The 21,894-nt window shown below is 41.7% G+C and overlaps 1 protein-coding gene across 1 annotated transcript; it reads right to left on the bottom strand.

Annotated features, from left to right (window-relative positions):
- Positions 1–525: 525 nt before the first annotated feature.
- On the bottom strand, positions 526–21,643 carry LOC135706850 (V-type proton ATPase subunit B). The gene is made up of 3 exons (XM_065228527.1): positions 21,292–21,643; positions 3,820–4,145; positions 526–3,752 (listed from the first exon to the last, which is right to left on the bottom strand). The coding sequence occupies exons 1-3, from the start codon at positions 21,377–21,379 to the stop codon at positions 2,679–2,681; spliced, it is 1,488 nt and encodes a 495-aa protein (XP_065084599.1). The 5' UTR covers positions 21,380–21,643; the 3' UTR covers positions 526–2,678.
- Between the last annotated feature and the right edge of the window lie 251 nt (positions 21,644–21,894).

Genomic DNA, 21,894 nt, shown 5'->3' with positions numbered 1-21,894 from the left:
ACTTCCATCGTAACGTGGACGTCGGAAAGTTCTCTCCACATCGAAAACTTGCACGGCGAATGAGAACGACCCAAATTAGAGTTTAGTTCACTCATAATCGCCTAAAGTGCAGGAACTCAGCGATGAGTAAATTTGTCTTATGGTTTCCTGTGGAAAACCTAAAAAATCTGGCGGAAAATGAGGAAATTGACGAAAATTTTATTTAGTCTCGGAGTAGTACCAATAGACTGAGTGAATCCAATCTTTTCTTTTCTCAAATTTTGGAATTTTTCCCTGGAAAATCCTGGGAAAACATGAGACAAATTTTACTCATCGCTGAGATCCTGCACTTTTGGCGATTATGAGTGAACTAAACTCAAATTTGGGTCGTTCTCATTCGCCGTGTGAGTGTTACTTATTGTTGCTGGTACCAACTATCTGCAGTGATGGGGATTATGCCTATTCAAATATAATAAACCTTTGATTTCGGAAGCCCCAAACCAGAGAAGCGTGATATTCTCTACGCCGAAACACTCCAAAATCTCATAAGTTTTTTGTCCGCTTTTATTAGTTTTTTTTTGTTTGTTTCTCTTTCATCATTATAGAGTGTTGTATACACGTGAATAATTTTATACTTTCTTCAACAGCTATAATAGGTATCGTAATATATTTTCTGCACCTTTCACTAGCGTACCTTCTTCATCTGTACAGAGTGTTTCCGTAGTAAGATTTTTTTCAATCTGCAGTATCTTCTGATCCGATAGGTCTCCCAACACCACCAGATGATGCGGATGGTATCCGGATGAAGCAGTTTTGAAAATATTGAACGGTACACATCGGAAAGGATAATTTGGAATCCAATTTCCTGATGTCACGTGCAAAATTCCTGAAACTCGATCATTTTGACCTATCGGTAGTCCACTTGCCAGTTTTGTCTATATCCTGGAATTTGTTGTTGAAAATGTGTCCGATTAGCTAGATTCGGTCGTTCGACCTATGAAGGGAAACTTTCAGCTAAAATAATTTGTGACGTCGCGTAACGCTTTTCTGAATATTTGTATGTGTTTTTCTCTAGACCTTAGCTGCTAATTATTGTACAGAAATGCTCCCTTCCGAGTACGGCTGCCTTGCACAACAACGAATGCTCCGCTGGAATCGATGGGTGCCATCCAAGAAGCGCAATGGGGTGAGAGTGGACCACCTTCCGGTTAGTTCCATCGAACGGCGGTTTTCTGCAGCGGATGTTCGGCTGACGTGGTGATAATCAAAGGGGATTTAACCAGATGCGATTGGAACTGTGTGAGATGTTGGTACAACCGGAAAGTGTTCATCTCATCCAAGGCGAACGTACAACGACACGTCCAGGGAAGTCCAGCTGAAGCACGTGTAGTTGGTCGGCAACACCCGACTGTCGGAAGCACTTCTTCGATTTTTTTTAAGACCATGCAAAAAGGAAACGCTCATACTTAACGACTAATTGCTTACGGGCTAATATAATAGAAATGTATCAACAAATAAAAATGAAGTTTATAGCACGAACAAATTGAAAAGGGACGTGAGAGGGAAATACGTAGTGATTGCGCTTGTGTTCTTCCTGCTATTGCATCTATTTATACCTCTTCCACGATTACATATTTGACTACTTGTTAATTCTAAATTATCAAATTAAAAGAACTGTTCACTGTTGATTATTTTACCTTAAGCTCGCTTTCCAGGATCGGAGTGCAATCTTCCCGTTTTTCACGCACACAGCTCGAAACCATTTGAGGAAGGAGTACCCGCAGTCGAAGCCGTTCAACCCCCACGGACCCTTTGGCTTTTGGATAGGGATCTCGTTGCGAGTCCGCGTGCGACCGAAACGTATGACCAAGGAAATTGGATGCTGGAAATTTCCTCTGGAATCAACCTCAACCGGTGCAGTTTCTCTTCTTTTGTTTCGTCGGTTTTTTTTTTTAAGTTTGCACACATTTTAAAGTTGGATGGATTTTGTATGTGGTTGTTGATGTTGTTGTTATTTGTTCCTTGTTGGCTCTGAACCATTGAAGGTCGATTCTATTCCGACGCGATTGAACGGTCGATCGTGGGACTTTTTCACCCGGTTCTTCGCATGGTGCGCAGGAAAATTGCCCGAAGGAAAGCCGAGCGTGCCTTAAGCGTTAAAAACTTATTCCAAAATAACAAATTTACGCTACTTTTAATTGTGGGTCGTTTTTCAGAATTGTATTTTGTGAAACATAGTAAGTAGAATGAATATCGTTTTTCGTTCGATTTAGGAATGCTTTTAATTTGAACAGCGATTCACAGAGATGTTCACAAATCGAAATGACATTTGCTGTATCGACACACACACATTTAGATATAATTTAAAGACATTATCCCTCGACTATTGTCTCGTGAAACATTGATAAGTTGAATCGATCGCTGCTGGTTGGTAAGTTGCTGATGGACGCAATTAAAATTGTAGTAAGTGATTGTTTTCAGGGGGGGGGGGGAGATTTTCATCATTACATTAAATAACAATACTTTTCCGGCTCAAGGTGAACGGCAAATCAACAAAAAAAAAGATTAGAAAGCTAATAAACAATTTGGAAAAAAAAACTTGAGAAAATTGTCCCACCAAAGGGACCTCAACTGGCAAAACTGATAGAAGGAAAATAACAAAAGAAAAAAGTAAATTTGAAGCGTGCGAGAACAGGGGTTTAATGGCGCGAGTCTCTTGGGTAGAATTCGGCCAAGATCGAGGCCGGGATACGCTTGAGCATTTCCTTGGGGAAGATACGGAGCAACTGCCAGCCGATGTCCAGCGATTCGAATACCGTGCGGTTCTCATAGTTACCTTGCGCGATGAAGTTCTTCTCGAATTTGGTCAAGAATTCCAGATACAACAGATCGTCTGGCGTGAGGGCTTCCTCACCGACGACGGCCTTCATGGCCTGCACGTCCTTACCGATGGCGTAGCAAGCGTACAGTTGGTTAGACACATCAGAGTGATCCTTACGGGTCATGCCCTCACCGATGGCAGACTTCATCAGACGAGACAGCGACGGCAGCACGTTGACTGGTGGGTAGATCTGTCTGTTGTGCAGTTGACGATCGACGTAGATTTGGCCCTCGGTAATGTAGCCAGTCAAATCGGGAATTGGATGGGTAATATCGTCGTTAGGCATAGTCAAAATTGGAATCTGCGTAATCGATCCGTTACGACCCTCGACACGTCCGGCACGTTCGTAGATTGTGGCCAAATCGGTGTACATGTAACCGGGGAAACCACGACGTCCGGGCACTTCCTCACGGGCAGCCGACACCTCACGCAAGGCTTCAGCATACGAGGACATATCAGTCAAGATGACCAACACGTGCTTCTCGCACTGGTAGGCCAAGAACTCAGCCGCCGTCAGCGCCAGACGTGGAGTAATGATACGTTCGATGGTCGGATCGTTGGCCAAGTTCAAGAACAGGCACACGTTCTCCATGGAACCGTTCTCCTCGAAATCTTGCTTGAAGAAACGAGCAGTTTCCATGTTGACACCCATAGCGGCGAACACGATGGCAAAGTTGTCCTCATGCTCATCGATCACCGACTTGCCGGTGTGCTTGACCAGACCGGCTTGACGACAAATCTGGGCAGCAATTTCATTATGCGGCAAACCAGCAGCCGAGAAAATCGGAATCTTCTGACCACGGGCAATCGAGTTCATCACATCGATGGCCGAGATACCGGTCTGGATCATTTCCTCCGGGTAGATACGGGACCACGGGTTGATGGGTTGACCCTAGGATAAACAAAAATCAACAATCATGAAAACACTCTCCCACCCAAAATGCAAGCAAAGTACAAACCTGGATATCCAAAAAGTCCTCGGCCAAAATTGGCGGACCCTTGTCGATGGGCTTGCCGGAACCGTTGAACACACGGCCCAACATGTCCTCGGACACCGGGGTACGGAGAATATCGCCGGTGAACTCGCACACCGTGTGGCGGGCGTCAATGCCGGACGTGCCCTCGAACACCTGGACGACGGCCTTGGAGCCGCTGACTTCCAGCACCTGACCGGAGCGGATGGTGCCATCGTTCAGTCGGAGCTGGACGATTTCGGCAAACTTGGGGAACTTGACCTCGTCCAGAATGACCAGCGGACCGTTCACACCGGACACGGTCTTGTAGGCTAGAGGGAGAAACGGAGGTAAGATTGTGATTAGATTTATATGAATGGTTATGTCATCTATCCTGTAAATGTGTGTGGTGTGTTTTAAGGGGAAAGATTCGATAACATTCATCCGAATTCTATTAGACTTGAAGGCTTTTCCCAGCATCCTCACTTCAGCTCACGAGCATGAGTGCTCAATGTTAGGAATATGCTTGAGCATTTGCACTTAAATGCGCATATTATCAATTTTTTACTTGCTGAGATTTTAATTGCATGTAGTGGTGGTGTATAACTTCAAGTTCACATGAATTCTGCTCCTTATCAGCCCGTGCGGAATGAAGCTCAAGCTCATGCTCACTGTTTGCACCGAGCACGAGCGCTCATTTCTCACTTGGTCAATGAGTGACAGGTCTCATCGAGCATTTCATTGATGATTAGCTCACGAGCGAACTTTTACAATGCCTGGTCAGGGTTTCCAAAATTTGGCTAATTTTATACCCATTAAATTAAAAAAAAAAAAAATTTTAATTTCAGAACCCTTAAAAACAAGTTTTGATATTTTTGAGAAGGTTCATTGGCGCGTACTTTAATATATTATATTCTAATTTTTGATACGAGATTTTCAAAATTCCCTTAGAATTTCAGATTTTTCCAGGAAAAATAAAATTCCATGAGGATTCTAGGTTTTCCAGGTTTTTCAAGGTAGTAAACCCTGTATATTTCAAGACTCGAATCAAATTCCCTGATGTTTTAGATTCCCGATTTTCCCGATTCAGTGGCCTTCTGCTGCCTAACTAAGGCTCTGAACCATTTCAGTGCCAACATTTCAAAGCGGCGTAATTGCTTTTGTAAACAATGGCTTTAGCCGTCGATTTCTCGCAATTAAAAGCTCGCCCCTCCAAATTAACAATGCTAGCTAGCAGAGGAAACATTAATCTACCTGTTGGTGTCATTATTTTTCATGAGTGAGCTTTTATTCGCGAGAAATCGACGGCTAAAGCCATTGTTTACAAATGCAATTACGCCCCTTTGAAATGTTGGCACTGATTTGGTGGATTATTTTAACTTTTGGTTAAAATTTGACAGATGGAAAGTTATCGATTAACCCTGCTATCCGAGCGTATAGTCGCTATACTCATAGTCTGGCGGATAGAATTTCGATCTATCAAAAAGCGGAACCAATTTAATATATTGTAGACCAACAATTGAAAAGGTCCTATCAACATTCATAAACAAAACGTTGATTATTCTTTCTTCGACAATCGAACGCAAATTACCGGAATCACCGGATAGGGGAATCTTTCCCCAACGTAAAGATAGTGTTAGTTTGCGTAGGCAAGCCTTGGATCACGAGAAAACGGTTTCCGAAGTTTTGTTCGCAATAACTGATGTGCTCTTTTCTGTTGTTGGTCGTGATTTGCTCGAATCGTTCCGCTATTTGACAGTTCAATTGGTTCCCGAGATTCTATCCGCGAGACTATGAATATAGCGACTATAATCCGAGCGTAATTATTTCTGACAGACAAGAAGTTAAATTTTGACAACCGTGGCTGAGTTCTGCTCGAAAACCGATCGATCGGTAACACAGGGATTTTTGAGCATAAGAAATAACTTGCGAAATGTCACTTGTAACCTCTGCGTGCCTAACGTCTAAATTTGCATAGATTTCAAAATTTAATTAGCTCTAAAAACATAATTTCTCAATATTTTTCTTCACAACAAGTTGCATTTTGTCGGGAATCTATAGAAGTTTTTGAATCAATATGAAAACATTTGGATCAATAAATGGTTCCGGAGTTATTCCGGTTCCCGTTGGGGTCACTTTTGGTCGGTATTCGGCTTTACTGTTCTGTAATAAGTATACACACGATGAACATCATGTTTTTTCTCCTCTCAAATGATGTAATTGGACCAATGGCAGCTATACCGACGGTCCACGATCAGATTGGGCATCCCGGAAATGTTCCGGTGCCCCCGGGAAAGTGGCCAATTCTCAACAAGAGCCAAAACCTATCGTGCGACATATCAAACTTCATGATTTTACAAATCTTGGCCGGTAATGGTCTCATTGAGAGTCCACGGTCACACTAGTCCTTCCGGGCATGTTCCGGTACCCCCGAGTAAGTGGCCAATTCTTGACAAGAACCAAAACCCATCGTACGACAAATCAAACCTCATGGTTTTTCTTAACTCGGCGAATAATGGATTTATTGAGATGACATGTTCACATTGGCCACCTTCCGGTACCCTCGGGGAAGTGGCAAGAATTAAAACTGTTCGTGCGACACAGCACAGTTAATCATTTAAAAAAAAAACACCCCGATGGTAATAGCCTTATAAACAGTCAGCGGTCACACTAGATCCCTCGGGCATGTTCCGGTGCCCCGAAGAAGTAGCCAATGTTCGACAAGAACCAAAACCCGTCGTGAGACATATCAAACTTCATGGTTTTTTCAGAACTCGGCCAGTAATGGCCTAATTGACAGTTCACGGTCATATTCGCCATCTCAGGCATGTCTCAGTGCCCCCCGGCAATGTACCAGTGCTCCAAGGAAATTATTAATTCTCGACCTGAACCAAAACCCGCCATACATCAAACTTCAAGATTTAACGTAGCTCCGTCAGTTTTGGCTTTATTGAGAGTCCACGATCCCATTGGCCCTCCCGGGCATGTTACGGTCTCCCCTTAATGCTGTGACAGGGACCATAGCGACGAGTAAAATAAGAGACATTTTTTTTTTCACTGGAGATTTTGGCTTCCAAGATGTCTCAAAGTCAGACCGGTGCTGGAGATGGAAACGGAGGACATGCCGGAGATGGAAACGGAAGACAAACTGGAGGCGAAGGCGTATCGCAGCCCATGGTGGAGCGACTTCGTGTTCGAGAAAACTATTCTTCATGGACATTCGCGACCAAAATTATGCTAATCCGTTGGACGAACGTTGGACGCAGTGAATGCACCGGAAGAAGGCAATCCGGAGAACGCGCAATCACTGAAGACATTAACCACAATCGAATCGATCACCTATACTGCCCATAAAAGCATAATTCTAGATAGAGCTGGAATTAGGGCGTAACAGCTTTTGTAAACAGTGACTTCTTTCGATGATTTCTCGAAAGCTAAGGTTCGCCCACGCAAATCAACAATACTATCTGGTAGAAGAAGACTTCCCCTACCTGACGGTTGTGTTGGTTTGCGTGGGCGTGCCTTGAGTGCCTAGAAATCATCGATAGAAGTCATTGTTTACAAAGGCTGTTACGCCCTACGTCCAGCTCTATCTAGAATTGTCCCATCTTTGCTTGATTTCCTATTCATATGGGACAGTTATGCTGTTATGGGCAGTATAGCTTGGTGCAATCAGCGAATACAGCGAAACATGGGACAACCTCAAGAACGCTTTCCAGGACGATGGAATGACACGGCGGATTGGATTACTTTTTTTTTTCTTCATTAGAGAGATTTTTAGCCATAGGCTAGTTCATCGCTTCGGATTGGATTACTACTTAAGTTGACCAGTATCCGTCTAGGCGACTAATCCACCGTGGAAGTGTACGTAAATGAAATGATGAGTGCAAGTCATAAGCTGAGCGATGCAGGATTCAAGGTTGAGGACGAGTGGTTAGTCAGTCTGCTGCTGATGGGACTCCCCGAGGTGTACGAATCGATGATAATGGGCCTCGAGGCGTCTGGAAGAAAGATCACGGCGGATGCCGTAAAGACCAAGATTCTACAAGAAGTCAAGGTTTCCAACAATTTAAGCTCAAGCGGAAATGATGGTGCTTTCTATTCCCAGCAGCAGAAAGGGTCGAAATCATTCAATACAAGGCTGGCGTAAAATGCTACTATCGCAAGCGTTTGGGGCACTATGATGCGCAGTGTCCAATGAAGGATGAGAAGCAGAAGAAGGCCAAATTGAACAAGCCTGCTGCGTTTACGCTAACCTATTCCTCACCAGTCGCGAGGCTCGGCAAGAGTTGGGTTGGATATTCGATTTAGGTGCCACTTCGCACATGTGTCACCAGCGGCATTACACTGGAAGATGCAAAGGAGGTTCAGCAGCGATCTGCTGTGTCGACGGTAGAGACCGTTGGCAGCGTGAACATCGAAGCAGATGTCGGCGATGGCACGTGCAATGTTAATTTGTCCAACGAGCTGTGCATTCCCGATCTGGCGATAAACTTGATATCCGTGAGTAAGGTTTGCAGCAGTGGTTGGTTACACAGTAACGTTCTCGAAAGATGCAGGTGTCCATTGGAAGAAAAAGCGGTGTACTGTTTGGCAAATGAAGAAGTTTTCCGCGTAGCCAAGGAATAAACCGACATGGTGTTGTGGCACCGAAGAATGGGGCATTTGAACATGCAAAGTCTCAAGACATGTCCAAGCATAGCAAGCAAGGTTCATAGCAACAGGGATCGATTTCGTTGATGCAGAGGTCCAGGCTTAAATTGCGTGCTTGAAGGGAAAACATTTCCGTCATCCTCTCAAGAAGAGCGGAACTCAGTAGAAGTGCTTGAGGTGCGATTTATGTGGCCCGATGAAGAATGTGTCCATCGGTGGTAGCCGATGTTTCCTAACATTCATTGACGACAACAGCCGCAAGATTTCAAGTCGATGGTGGAAAATCAGACCGGCAAACGGATCAAGCGCATGCGGTCAGATAATGACACAGAATATGAAAACGGTGAGTTTGAAAAGTTTCTTCGCTGATCCGGAATTCACCACAAGGTTACGGTGCCGTACAATCCGGAGTGAATCGAATGAACGCGATACGCTCTGTCTGACGCAAATCTGGAGAAGCGATTTTGGGCGGAGGCTGTTTCAACTGCTGTATTCCTGATCAACCGATCACCGAGGAAAGGTTTGGAAAAACGGTTCACGGGCCAGACCTAGCTGAACTACGGGAGTTCAGAGCGAAAGTGATGTGCCATGTGCCCGAACTGGGATCCGAAATCTGAACCTGGCGTTTTCGTTGGATATTCCGATCGTTCGAAGGGACTTCGGTTTTTCAATCCGAGAAGTGGCAAAGTCTTTGTGTCACGTGGTGTCGTCTTTCTGACCGAAGGTAGCGGAAGTACTGAACAGAGGTTGGAAGCTGAACCTGAGAATTAAATGATGATGAAGTTATTGAAGAATGAAATCGTAGAGGGTTGTGAAAGAAACCAGTTGGAAGAGGACGATTTTGAAGACGAAACGGATTACGACAGTGCAAACGACACTATTGAGACGATTCTGGTAACCTCATCTGCGCTTTCCTCGCAACAAGAAGAGCAGCAAAATGTTGTCAGCCGCAGTAGAGCGGAAGCGCCGAACTCCAGGCAAGTCCGGAGTGATTTGAGATTTGGGCGTAATTGTATTTGTAAACAATCAGGTCAATCACCGATTTCTCGTGAATAAAAGTTCAATCTTATAAACAAACTATACCAAATGATAGACGAATCATACCTCTACCTCATAGTGTTATTAGTTTTCAAAATTGAGCTTTTATTCGCGATAAATCGGCGATTGACATGTTTGTTAACAAATACAATTACGCCCAAATCTCAAATCACTCCGGAAGTATCAACATTTTGATATGACATAAAGCTCGATTCAAAGTAAATCTGGACGCACGGTTTAATACACCACCGCGCCCCTGATGGTTGGAACAAAAAACGTTTCACAGGCATTTGTTGATGTTTCGTTGACGAAGAAATTGGTGCAAAGTTTTTCTCGATTGATCTACGCATCCCGAAATTACGGATCATGGAACTTGAGAAAAGAAAATTAATTGTGCATAAACATCTAGAGAACCCTTCGTGGTCTGCCACAAAAATAGCAAAAGTGTTCCCAAAGTCAATGGTGAGTCTTGTAATCAAACGTTACAAGGATACTCATAAAAGTGGCACTAGGGACAAAGAGCTGAGGTGTCTGCATACGTGATTTGGCAAAGAAATACGATTCCAACTTTTCCACCGTGCGTAACATCCTTTTAAGAGAAGGATATAAGTCTTTTTGTGCCAGTAAACATCCGAATCGCTCCCTGAAACAAAATTTAGTGGCCAAAAAGCGAGCACGATTACTATACGAACGAGTTTTTCCGCAATTTGATGGCTGTATTTTAACGGATGACGAAACATATGTCAACATGGATTAAAAACAAATCCCCGGACGAAAATTTTACCTGGCAACTGGTCGTAGGGATGTCCCTTCCAGGAATAAATTCTTTTTGCTGATAAGTTTGCTCGGAAACTAATGATTTGGCAAGGAATCTGCAGTTGTGGCCTTAAAACCAAGGTTTTCTTCACATCTCACACAATGATGTCGAAGGTTTACATTAAAGCGGATTTTACCCTTCATTCGGTAACACAAGACCAACGTTATGTTTTGGCCGGATCTAGCTAGCTGCCACTACTCTAAGGAGGCACTAGAATGGTATGCTGCAAACAATGTTAATTTCGTCGCCAAAGAGATTAATTCTCCGAATTGCCCTGAGTTCAGACCGATCGAAAAATATTGGGCAATTGTCAAGCGAAAACTTCGAGGATGCGGTAAAGAAGTGACAAATGCACAACAAATGCGTTTCAAGTGGAAAAAGTTCGCCGGTACAGTGTCACCAGCGACTGTGCAGATCATGATGGCATCGATCACAATTAAAGTGCGACAGTTCGTTCGAAACGGTGAAATGTAATAACTTGTTGTTGTTGTTGTCGTTTGAAAGCTGAATAAATACCCTTTTATTTGACGTTTTGATCAACCGTGTATGTTGTTTAATTCTTGAGTTATGATCACTTGAATGCGTCCAAATTTATTTTGAATCGGGCTTTTTCCACCCCTACGACTTCACCAACAAGCACTTGACATACTTTCCTAAACAAATTCCGCATGTACGGCCAATATTAAAAACTCAAAATTGAGTAAGAGTTACTCGTATTTGAGTTCAGTTATTTATTTATTTTTTTGTTGGGGAGTGAAGTAAAACAACTCCGTGCATTATTTGAACTTTTGTGGTACCCCTATTTACTGTTTGTATCATGCAAACCGAGTACTATTTAACGAGTAGACAGCTAATTGCCTGGACACATCTTTTCCCAGTCCGGTATAAACCATATAAAACCAACTACCTTTCCAGGATTTGCAGACTAAATATCACTAGGTTGTAAGCTAATACTTCCAAGAAATTTGGATATACGCTTGTGTAATGCACCACAACTGCAGAACAGATGTTCCGAGGTTTCACGTTCCAAATTACAGAAACGACAGATATTACTCTGAACCCGACCAATGTTCCTCATGTGATATCTACTAGGACAGTGCCCAGTTACTAGGCCAGTGTATATACTAAGAGCTCTTTTATTGAGCTCTAAGAGCTTTTTGGTGTATGTTATATTGGGAGCAGGGCTCTACAATTTCGAAGCTCTAAAATGAACTCGTGTTTTGTTTCTCTCATACACACGTGTTCAACGCTTCATTTCTATAACGCCTAGCTAGACTTTCAGCAAGAAATGATAATGAAAAAGAAGCACGCTTAGAAGGAAACGCTGGCTGTGGATCTTCTCGTCGTTGCTTTGCTCATCGCTTTCAATGTAAATAACGTCGATTTTCTAGTTAAACGAACTTCATTATGGCTTTCAATCCCCTTTCACGAACACTCTATCGCCGCTCTTTCAATTTGTTTAAAATGCGTTATGTCCCGTTTTCGATCATTTTTTTAGATAAATATATGGATGGAAGATAAATTAGAAATATGACGTGTAATCTTCAAGTGTTTTGACGTGAGAAATGCTTTAAATGTGTTATTTCATTTTTCGTCATATACGTCATGAAACCTCTGTTGATGTGTTTCATGAAAGAGAAAACTATCAAAGTCGAGCGCTCTTTCGCTCATCCATTTCGACGAAGCTTGAAAGGAAGACCAATGGAGCGACGGGAGAAAGAGAGACAAGCGATTGAACATTTGTTTGTGCACGCCGACTGAGGTTCTAGAATGCTGCGAAGCTGTTCGACTTTAACAGAAAAAGAAAGCCAGCAGTCTCTTCGTCGCATCGATTTGGTCGATTGAAGCTGATATTGTGACGCCCTGATTGGGAGTTATAAATCTTTTCGACTGGTTGCAGTTTGTGACAGTCATCCAACTGGCCATCATCCTTTGCTCTTCCCAGCATTTGAGTTCCATTTTCCGTATAGTATGATATTCTACAGTATGGTTCGCTTGAAACACTTTTGGAAAATGTCCCATCGCAACTGAAATATTTGTCCCGGGGCCAAAGATTCCTGCATCTGTTCGTATTCCAATTTTTGAGCCATCTGTGAAAAATATGATTGAGCCTTGACGAACGTTAGGACCACCAGTTTCCCAATCCGAACGTGCCGTTTCACATACGTTGAAGGGAATTTCATAGTTGTCCTCTGGTTTCATCCAGTCTTCATTCATACTCATCACTGGTCCTCTTTGGAAGTATTATAAGATGCTTAGATGACCAACAAGATCACCTGGCATTACTTGTTTACATCTTTTGAACCTTCTTTCCGCTTCTAGTTACACATATTCATGCAAGGGCAGCAGATTGAGGATTGCTTCTAATGCTTTTGATGGGGTGCTACGCACCGCACCCGTTATTGCAATGCATGCTAGACGTTGAAGTTTTGCTAGTTTCCTCTGTGCAGTAGCCTCTTTTGATTTTGGCCACCACACTAACGAAGCATGGAAGTTCAGATTACTCAAATTCGCGAAATCGTAGATCACTCATAGATTGAGTAAATTTTCCGACGCTTTTCCGAGGAAAACTTTTCGAATATGAGAAAAACTGATTGTGGTTTTAATCTGTCTTTTAGTACACTTCTAACCTGTGTACAATTTTCTTAATTTTTCCCATATTCGAGAAGTTTTCCCCGGGAAAGTGTCGGAAAATTTACTCAAAGTATGAGTGACCTACGTTTTAGCGATTTTCAGTAATCTGAAATCAAATATGGGTAGCATTTTTTGACAATGTGCCGAAAGCAAACGGCGTGACGCCGCCGCCGCCGGCAGAAAATAACTATCACGCCGCCGCCGAAAATATTTTGATCGGCGCAAAGGTCTACGTGTGAATCACATTAAGGATCTGGGAGTCATCTTAGATTGTCAACTCACATACAGCCAGCATATCTCGTACGTGATCGACAAGGCATCCAGAACGCTCGGCTTCATTTTCAGGATAGCTAAAAGTTTCACGGACATCTACTGTTTGAAGTCGCTTTACTGCTCCCTCGTCCGGTCGGTGTTAGAATACTGCTGCCCTGTATGGAATCCCAATTACCAAAACAGTATACACAGAGTAGAGTCTATACAACGACGATTCATCTGGTTTGCCCTTCGACGAATGCCTTGGAGGGATCCTCGTCGCCTTCCAAGCTACGAAAGTCGGTGCCAGTTAATTCACCTAGATCCTCTGTGGAGTTGAAGAAATACGACATGGGCCCTGTTTGTGGCAGACATTCTACAGGTCAGAATCGATTGTCCTTTTATTCTAAAGGGTGATACGGTCAAAATTTGGTCAATATCAACTTGACGTATTTCTTTCAATTTTGCATTTAAAAAACCTGAACACCCCTCATTTTGAAGGTGTGTGTGTGTAGAATGTTGCTCCTATTTTGATTTTGGAATTCACTCTTCAGTTGTCAAAATGCCGTCCAAGCAAGAAGAGCAGCGTATCAAAATTTTGCTCGCGCATCGCGAAAATCCGAGCTACTCGCACGCAAAGTTGGCAAAATCGCTAAAAGTTGCCAAATCAACCGTTACAAATGTAATTAAAGTGTTTGGGGAACGTTTGTCGACAGCCAGGAAGTCTGGACCGGGGGGAAATCGAAAACCGGAAGCCGCTGAGACGACAAAGAGAGTTGCCGGTAGTTTCAAGCGAAACCCTAACCTCTCTCTCCGAGATGCCGCAAATAAGCTGGGTGTATCGTCTACAACCGTGCATCGAGCCAAAAAACGAGCCGGACTATCGACTTACAAGAAGGTAGTGACTCCAAATCGCGATGATAAACAAAATACGACGGCCAAAGCGCGATCCCGGAGGCTATACACGACGATGCTGACGAAGTTTGACTGCGTGGTAATGGACGACGAAACCTACGTCAAAGCCGACTACAAGCAGCTTCCGAGACAGGAGTTTTATACGGCAAAAGGAAGGGGAAAGGTAGCAGATGTTTTCAAGCACATGAAACTGTCAAAGTTCGCAAAGAAATATCTGGTTTGGCAAGCCATCTGTACCTGTGGCTTGAAAAGCAGCATTTTCATAACTTCCGGGACTGTCAACCAAGAAATTTACGTGAAAGAGTGTTTGAATAAACGTCTGCTGCCTTTCCTGAAGAAACACGGTTGTTCCGTACTGTTTTGGCCGGATTTGGCATCTTGCCATTACGGTAAAAAGGCCATGGAGTGGTATGCCGCCAACAACGTGCAGGTGGTTCCCAAGGACAAGAACCCTCCCAACACGCCAGAGATCCGCCCAATTGAGAAATACTGGGCTATTGTCAAGCGGAACCTAAAGAAGACCAAAAAAACTGCGGGCGAGCAGCAGTTCAAGGCAAACTGGCTTTCTGCGGCGAAGAAGGTGGACAAGGTGGCTGTACAAAATCTGATGGCAGGGGTCAAGCGTAAGGCCCGGCAATTCGGATTTGGAAAAGCGGAAGCCTAACTGAATATTTTTCCTGAATTTTATACTAATTGAACTTGAAAAAGAAATTTAATTTGATTTTTTAAATAAACGATTTCACCGATTTACACGCGTTTTCCCTTGACCAAATTTTGACCGTATCACCCTTTATACCTTTTCGTCGTACAAACTGTAGTTCGTATGGTGCTATCAATGCGCTACAAAGGGTTATTTGATTTTAACTTGGCACGTTGCGTCAGATTCCGTGATATATTTTCACGACCTTTGCAGCTTGTTACTTCTTGACTCTATTGTATTTCGTACTACGAAATTCGTAGTATTGCTTAATCCATCATTAGGACTAAACCCAGTCTGTTGATGTAGAACCAAATAAATAAAATAAACAGAATGCCAATGGACGATTCAACGTAGCAACTGGGAGATTTGCTGACCGCAGCCGTCACGAGGCTTCGTGCAATGGAACGTGGATTCTAAAACGATAGCAACCTCAAAAAACTCAATAGTTGAACCATATGAAGCTAATTCCAAAGGCAGAGGTTGCAGTCGCAGCATTGAACGATGTTTTGAATCATGGGATCGTGAAGGAAGACAGCACCACGAGCAAACACCGGATCGCGTTCGATGATTCATGTGTCATGGTTTCCGGATTCTCGTCGAACGTTGAGATATTCGACATCAGGTTATTGGACGTGGAAGCTGAACAAATGTACCGCCAAGGGTGGTAGTGCTGAGATTTGTCATTGTCACTGACAGACTTTCGCGCGATATTGACTAAATTGTTCGTCACATAGTCACTGACAGACTTGATCCTCAAAAAAACCTTCGTCAAAATCTCATTCATTTTTTCGTCAATGACAAAGATTCACCAGGTAACAAAAAGTGTAATTTAGTACATTCTGTGTCACATTATTGTTATCCAAGTAGGTCAGGACGTAGATACTTATTCACTAAAATGGATCCAAGTAATTGTTCTGCTCAAGTCATTTAATTTCGTTAAAAATTTAGCTAATAAATAAATCTGCACATGTTTGTCACTGACAGCATTGTCATTGAAAATTGACATGGTTTGCCTTAACTATGACTGCTAGCCCCAATGAGTGACCAAAGCAGAATTGTCAATATCACCGTGTACTGTCGAGATTTTGCAGCTCTGAAGGGTGGTATGCAGAAGCTCGTCAGACAAGGCGATACAATTATTCCGGCTTTGTACGGTGACTTACGGGCTCAAGAATTGTGGATTCGAAAAGAATACCTGCATCGTCGATCTAGGAGCAAAATCGGAGGAAGAAGCAATTCATCTCTGAGAATTCACACTCAATGTGAATCTGCAGATTTATAGTCCCAACTCAAAACACCAGCTACTGTCAAATTTTGTCAGATTGTTCGATCGTTGTCATCGTTGGAGCTGGAGAAGATCAAGATTCCAAGATGGACAACGAACTACGACGGTTGTGAAATTCCTGCAGTCCAATTTGTTGCTTACAATCTAGGATCCAAAACTGTCTATCATCGTAGTGGCAGAAGATTCACTTTTAAGATCGTTTCTTGTTTTTAAATTTGATCGAAATTTCTTAAATTTCAGGAGCCCCTGAAATGTGTATTCCTGGGAAAATGCCCCCTTGACCTCCTATCTTTAAGTAAAGTCTCTGTTTAGCCCTAAGCTCCACTGCTCGAATGTAACACAAGCCCGAATCTTTTCGAAATAGTCTGATTATGAGCTCAGTATGTGTGTATGTATTTGAATATTGCGGGGTTATCTACAAACTACGTAACATTACGTCAGATTGTAGAAGATAATCGTCCACTTTTGGTTTTGTTAGCAGAAACACATATTGTAGAAATTGAATCTTTTGATCAGTATAGCATTCCGGGATATAAAGCTGCTGCTTGTTTGTCACATTCAAGGCACACTGGCGGTGTTGCTATTTATGTCAAAGAATCAGTTCAATTCAATCTTCGCCAAAACGAAGTTATTGATGGCAATTGGTTCTTAGGCATTACAGTTGAACGTGGCATGAAGATGGGTAATTATGGTGTTTTGTATCATTCTCCCAGTTCAAGTAATCAGCGTTTTATTGAAATTTTAGAGAACTGGTTCGAGACATTTTTAGATTCTAGTAAATTAAATATACTTGCGGGTGATTTTAACATTAATTGGCATGATACTAGCAATTCGAACCATCTGAAGCAATTAGCTGATTTCTTTAATTTAAAACAATTAGTAAGTGAATGTACGCGTATTTCCCGGCACAGTAGAACTTTGATTGACCATGTTTATTCTAATTTTGATTCTGTCAGTTCAGTTACTCAAGCTGATTTGAAAATAACCGATCATGAAACTTTAGTAATTAATGTTTTAGACAGTGTTAACGATAACGATAATTTTGTAAAATTGAAGTGCTGGAGGAAATATTCGAAGCAAGCTGTTTCGAATCTTGTTGAGAGAAGCGTGGATTTTCCATTAGTTACCGGAACTTTAGATGAAGATGCAGCTGTTCTTACTAACGTTTTGAAAACTTGTACCAATAAATTAGTTGAACAAAAGTTTGTTTCTTTGAAAAACTCGAACAGCTGGTACAATTTGGATCTTTTGCGTCTTAAACGTAAGCGGGACAAATGGTACAAAAAGTTTTGTAGATCGAATAGTGATAATCATTGGAATAGGTACACGGTCGCGCGTAATAAATATTCACAATCAATTAAGAAAACTCGATGTGAATATATTCAGAGGAAAATTGATCAGCATCAAAACAACAGCAAAGAGTTATGGAAAATTTTGAAATCTTTGATGAAGCCTAGTAATTGTAAATCGCGGACCATAACTTTTGATGGCATATTAGAACAGTCAGAACCAGTAATTGCTTCTAAGTTCAATGACTATTTCGTTGAGAGCGTTTCACTGATCAATCAATCTATTGAACTGATCAATGAACCGGACGAAATAAAACAGCCGATTAATAGTAATTGTAGATTTAATGGTTTTCACCCAATTACATTAGATGAACTTAAAAATATTTGCTTTTCATTAGGAAAAACGGCTGGAGTAGATAATGTTAATGCTAGAGTTATTCAAGATTGCTTTCATGTCATTCGACACACTCTGCGGGACCTTATTAATCAATCATTGCAATCTGGGCACGTGCCGCATATTTGGAAAGAATCTTTAGTTGTTCCTATACAAAAAGTTGCTGGGACGATTAAAGCCGAAGAGTTTCGTCCCATCAACATGTTGCACACATTAGAGAAAATTTTAGAACTTGTTGTAAAAGGCCAGCTGTTAGAATATTTAAATAGTAACTGTTTGTTGATACCGGAACAATCGGGATACCGGGAAGGCCATTCTTGTGAAACCGCGTTAAACTTAGTGTTAGCTAAATGGAAAGAAAATTTGGAGCATAAAGATACGATTGTTGCTGTGTTTTTGGATCTAAAACGCGCTTTTGAGACAATTTCTAGGCCCTTATTGTTGAGAACAATCAAGCGCTTTGGAATTTCGGGTTCTGCATACAAATGGTTTGAAAGCTATTTATCTGACAGAACACAAAGGACTGTTTTTAATGATTTTGTATCTTGTCCCGTTGACAATGACCTTGGAGTGCCTCAGGGAAGTGTATTAGGGCCCCTTTTATTTATTATGTATATTAATGACATGCGACGAGTTTTACGGTTTTGTGATATTAATCTTTTTGCTGACGATACTGTGTTATTCATTGCAGCTAAAGATTTAGAAGAAGCCGTTTCACGCTTGAATGAAGATTTGCGTTCTCTAAGTAGATGGTTGAAGTATAAACAATTGAAATTGAATATAAGTAAAACTAAATTCATGGTAATTTCGCGGAATCGTGTAGATGATGATGTCTCTGTTGTTATTGATGATGAGACACTTGATCGCGTTCAGGAAATTAAATATCTTGGCGTGATTATTGATGACAAACTCAAGTTCAATTCTCATATTGACAATGTCATCAAGAAAATTGCCAAGAAGTATGGAATCCTATGTCGCTTGAAAAACGATTTAACTATTGGTAGTAAAATACAGTTATACAAATCAATCATCTCCCCTCATCTAGAATTTTGCCCTTCCATTTTATTTTTGGCCAATGAAACACAAATATCGAGATTACAGCGTTTGCAGAATAAAGTAATGCGTTTGATTTTAAGATGTAATAGATTCACTTCCTCAACTTTTATGCTGGACGCTTTGCAATGGCTGTCAGTGAAGCAAAGAATTGTGTTTTTGACTATGGTGTTCATTTTTAAAGTAGTTAACGGTTTGCTGCCTCGATATTTGTGTGATCGGATTGAAAGAGGAAGTGATTTTCATAGATATAACACTAGAAACGCGGATGAAGTAAGAACACCACATCTTTTGAATAATGCTTCACAAAATTCATTATTTTTCAAAGGTATAAATGTTTTCAATTCGATGCCTAGACACATCAAGCGTGCAACTACACTTACAGAATTCAAGAGACGCTGCATTTCACATGTAAAAGCTGTTTATTGAGCAGTTAATTTTTTATGAATGGATAAATCATGTATCTTGACAAAGTTATCACTAACGGATTAGTTTGTATGGAGACTGTCATCAAGACATTTTAGTAATTTGTGTAGCATATACAAAAAACTACATTGTTTGCCTCGATGGTGATGATGGATTTTTAGTTTTTTTGATTTTGTAGTAGTAATAGTAAAAATACCTTTGAGTAGTCTACAATGGTTTGAGCCTCGCGCGCGGAATACAGGTATAAATGACTAATACGTGGAAATTGTGGCAAAAGCCTTAAATTAGTAAAGGATTGGCTGGAAGTCGTTTCCTTGGATATAGTCCTGGCACTGCGGAAGCTTAAACGTGTAAATCCCAGGTCACGTGTAAATGGAAGTATTGTCGAGGACTATACTTGGACTTTTGATAACTAGCTAAACCTTTGAATGTTTTTGGTTGATGCCTATAGCATATTTAACAGGACATTTATATCTGTAATTGTAACCAGCTCGATTTTGTTTGCAAACCTGGTTAAAATGTTTATATTTAATTATCTTAAAGATAACTCGTCCAGCTCAAACCTTTGTAGGGGTAAGAGGTGGGACCATCATCATCATCATTAGTATTTATAACTTTGTAGAAACCAAGAAATATTATATTTTTATAAGCTTTCAGGGAAAAATATGACAGGAGAAATCAATCAGTTCTGGCGTACTAGAATGACTATTGATACAACCAAAATTTGTCCGGAATTTACGGAATAAATCGCTGAACTCGTCACCATGTGACATGATCATCATTTAACGACATTGTTTAGCCTTAAATACATTGGTTTTAAACCGATCAATACAGTTAAACTTGTCAAGCTGAAGCTACTATAATGGACAAGATTTTTTAATTATTACTTCCGAGGAAGACATATCAAATGTAGTCTACACTAGGTAAGCCGTGTTACGATACTTTATATAATCGAGGAAACATGTGATGCGCTATCTCATCATCGCTTCGTCCGTCAAACAAACTTGATAAAAGTTATCTAATCTCAACATTCACATTAGTACCTGAATATTAAAAAAAAATGCATCCCAATTAAATTATTTGCGAAAATTAAGATCATTCTATATGGACGATTGCTTCTTCTGAAGATTCTCTTCTATCCAATTAAACTCTTCGATCCGAAAACCAGCAAATGAACAACACGATACAAAAGAGATGACATTCCTTCATGGCACGATAGACAAAAAAAAAGCAGAGAGAAACCATTCATTATCACGAGTCACGAGAACGACACCATTCATATCAGTAGCTTTTCCCATCGCGAATACCAATACCACCGTCACAATATACGGTAACGTGCGTAAAACCGCTGAGTGGGACAGAGAGCGACCCATGAAAACAATCGAATGCCAGAGCGAGACGGTGAGCGTAGTGTTGGCTCGGTTCGCACCGTTCGCACATACACTACAAGGAACGGCGCCTCAACGATTATCTGCAATTTGCTAATGTGCACTGGTATTGGTGCCCACGAGAGACAGCGGCAAGGGCTCTCAATGAACTCGCAAAGAGCGAGAGTCAGGTGTTTTGACAGTCATGTGACATCAAAACAGAATTTTCTTTTCGATTTTTTATGGGAAAATCTTGAGAGTTTTGCTGGAATTTCACACATTTGGGCATTATTTGAGGATTGCTCTTGTTACTCTTGCTGCACAATTCTAGGAATCGTATTTCGGAACTTGAAACAGGGAACAAGAGCAACAATCAAGGCATGTTTGCCATTAAACTAGAGGACATCATCCGCTCGACTAATCGATAATCCCATTTTGCAGTGTCCTGCAAGTTATAAAACGATTATTCCTGCCTTAAAATTAACAATCTAGACAAAGGGGAGACACAAAACTGTGACGATTTTGAAGATCTCCCCCCCGAAGACAATCACATGACACTGCCAAACTACGTAAAATTTGCACAATTCCTTTCGGGTAACTTTCCGAGGAACTGAGCCCTTAAACTCTAGCAGAACTAATCAAAAAGGGTACTTACTCAGTCGTGGCTGCGAGATGAAATCTCTGGACACGGCTAGGACATGTTCCTTGGAGGCCTGCTGGGGCGTAAGACGATTGACGGACATTTTGTCAGCCTTTTCCTTCTGCTGTTCCTTCACAAACTAGACTGCTGCTGCTGCTGTTCTGCTCCGCGGTTCCTCCTCTTTACGATGGTGGTGGATGGATGTGATCTTACTGAACTGGAAACTGCCGCGTGACACCGAAAAACCCGGAGACCACTCGACTCGGGATGAGCGACGACACACAAGTGCTGACGGGTGGACGAGAAAAAACTTTGTGACCTCTTCCCTCTACAACTTCAGCAACTTCAGAGTCTGATGGGCTGCCAAATCGTTTCAGAGCACTGCTGTGGGGAGAAAAATTTCCTTCGTTACATTTGCGTCAGAAATTCACCACCGGACGAGCTGTCATCATGTGATGAAAAGCGAACGCGGGTTGTCGCGAGTCGTGTTGGGTAGCGAATTGAAGCGCGGCATCTGGCGGGGAGTAGCCGCGGTTCGACGGAATGTGGGGTTGTGCAAAATTCTCAAATAAAGGGTGTGATATTATTCGCTTGGAGCAAACAATCTTTCATTTTAAT

The sequence above is a fragment of the Ochlerotatus camptorhynchus genome, unplaced genomic scaffold, assembly GCF_037179485.1.
Source record: "Ochlerotatus camptorhynchus isolate MF236.1 unplaced genomic scaffold, CSIRO-AGI_Acam_v1.1 ptg000292l, whole genome shotgun sequence".
Classification (NCBI taxonomy): Eukaryota; Metazoa; Arthropoda; class Insecta; order Diptera; family Culicidae; genus Ochlerotatus; species Ochlerotatus camptorhynchus.
The sequence above is the reverse complement of the archived record's forward strand: the minus strand, read 5'-3'. Positions and strand labels throughout refer to the sequence as shown.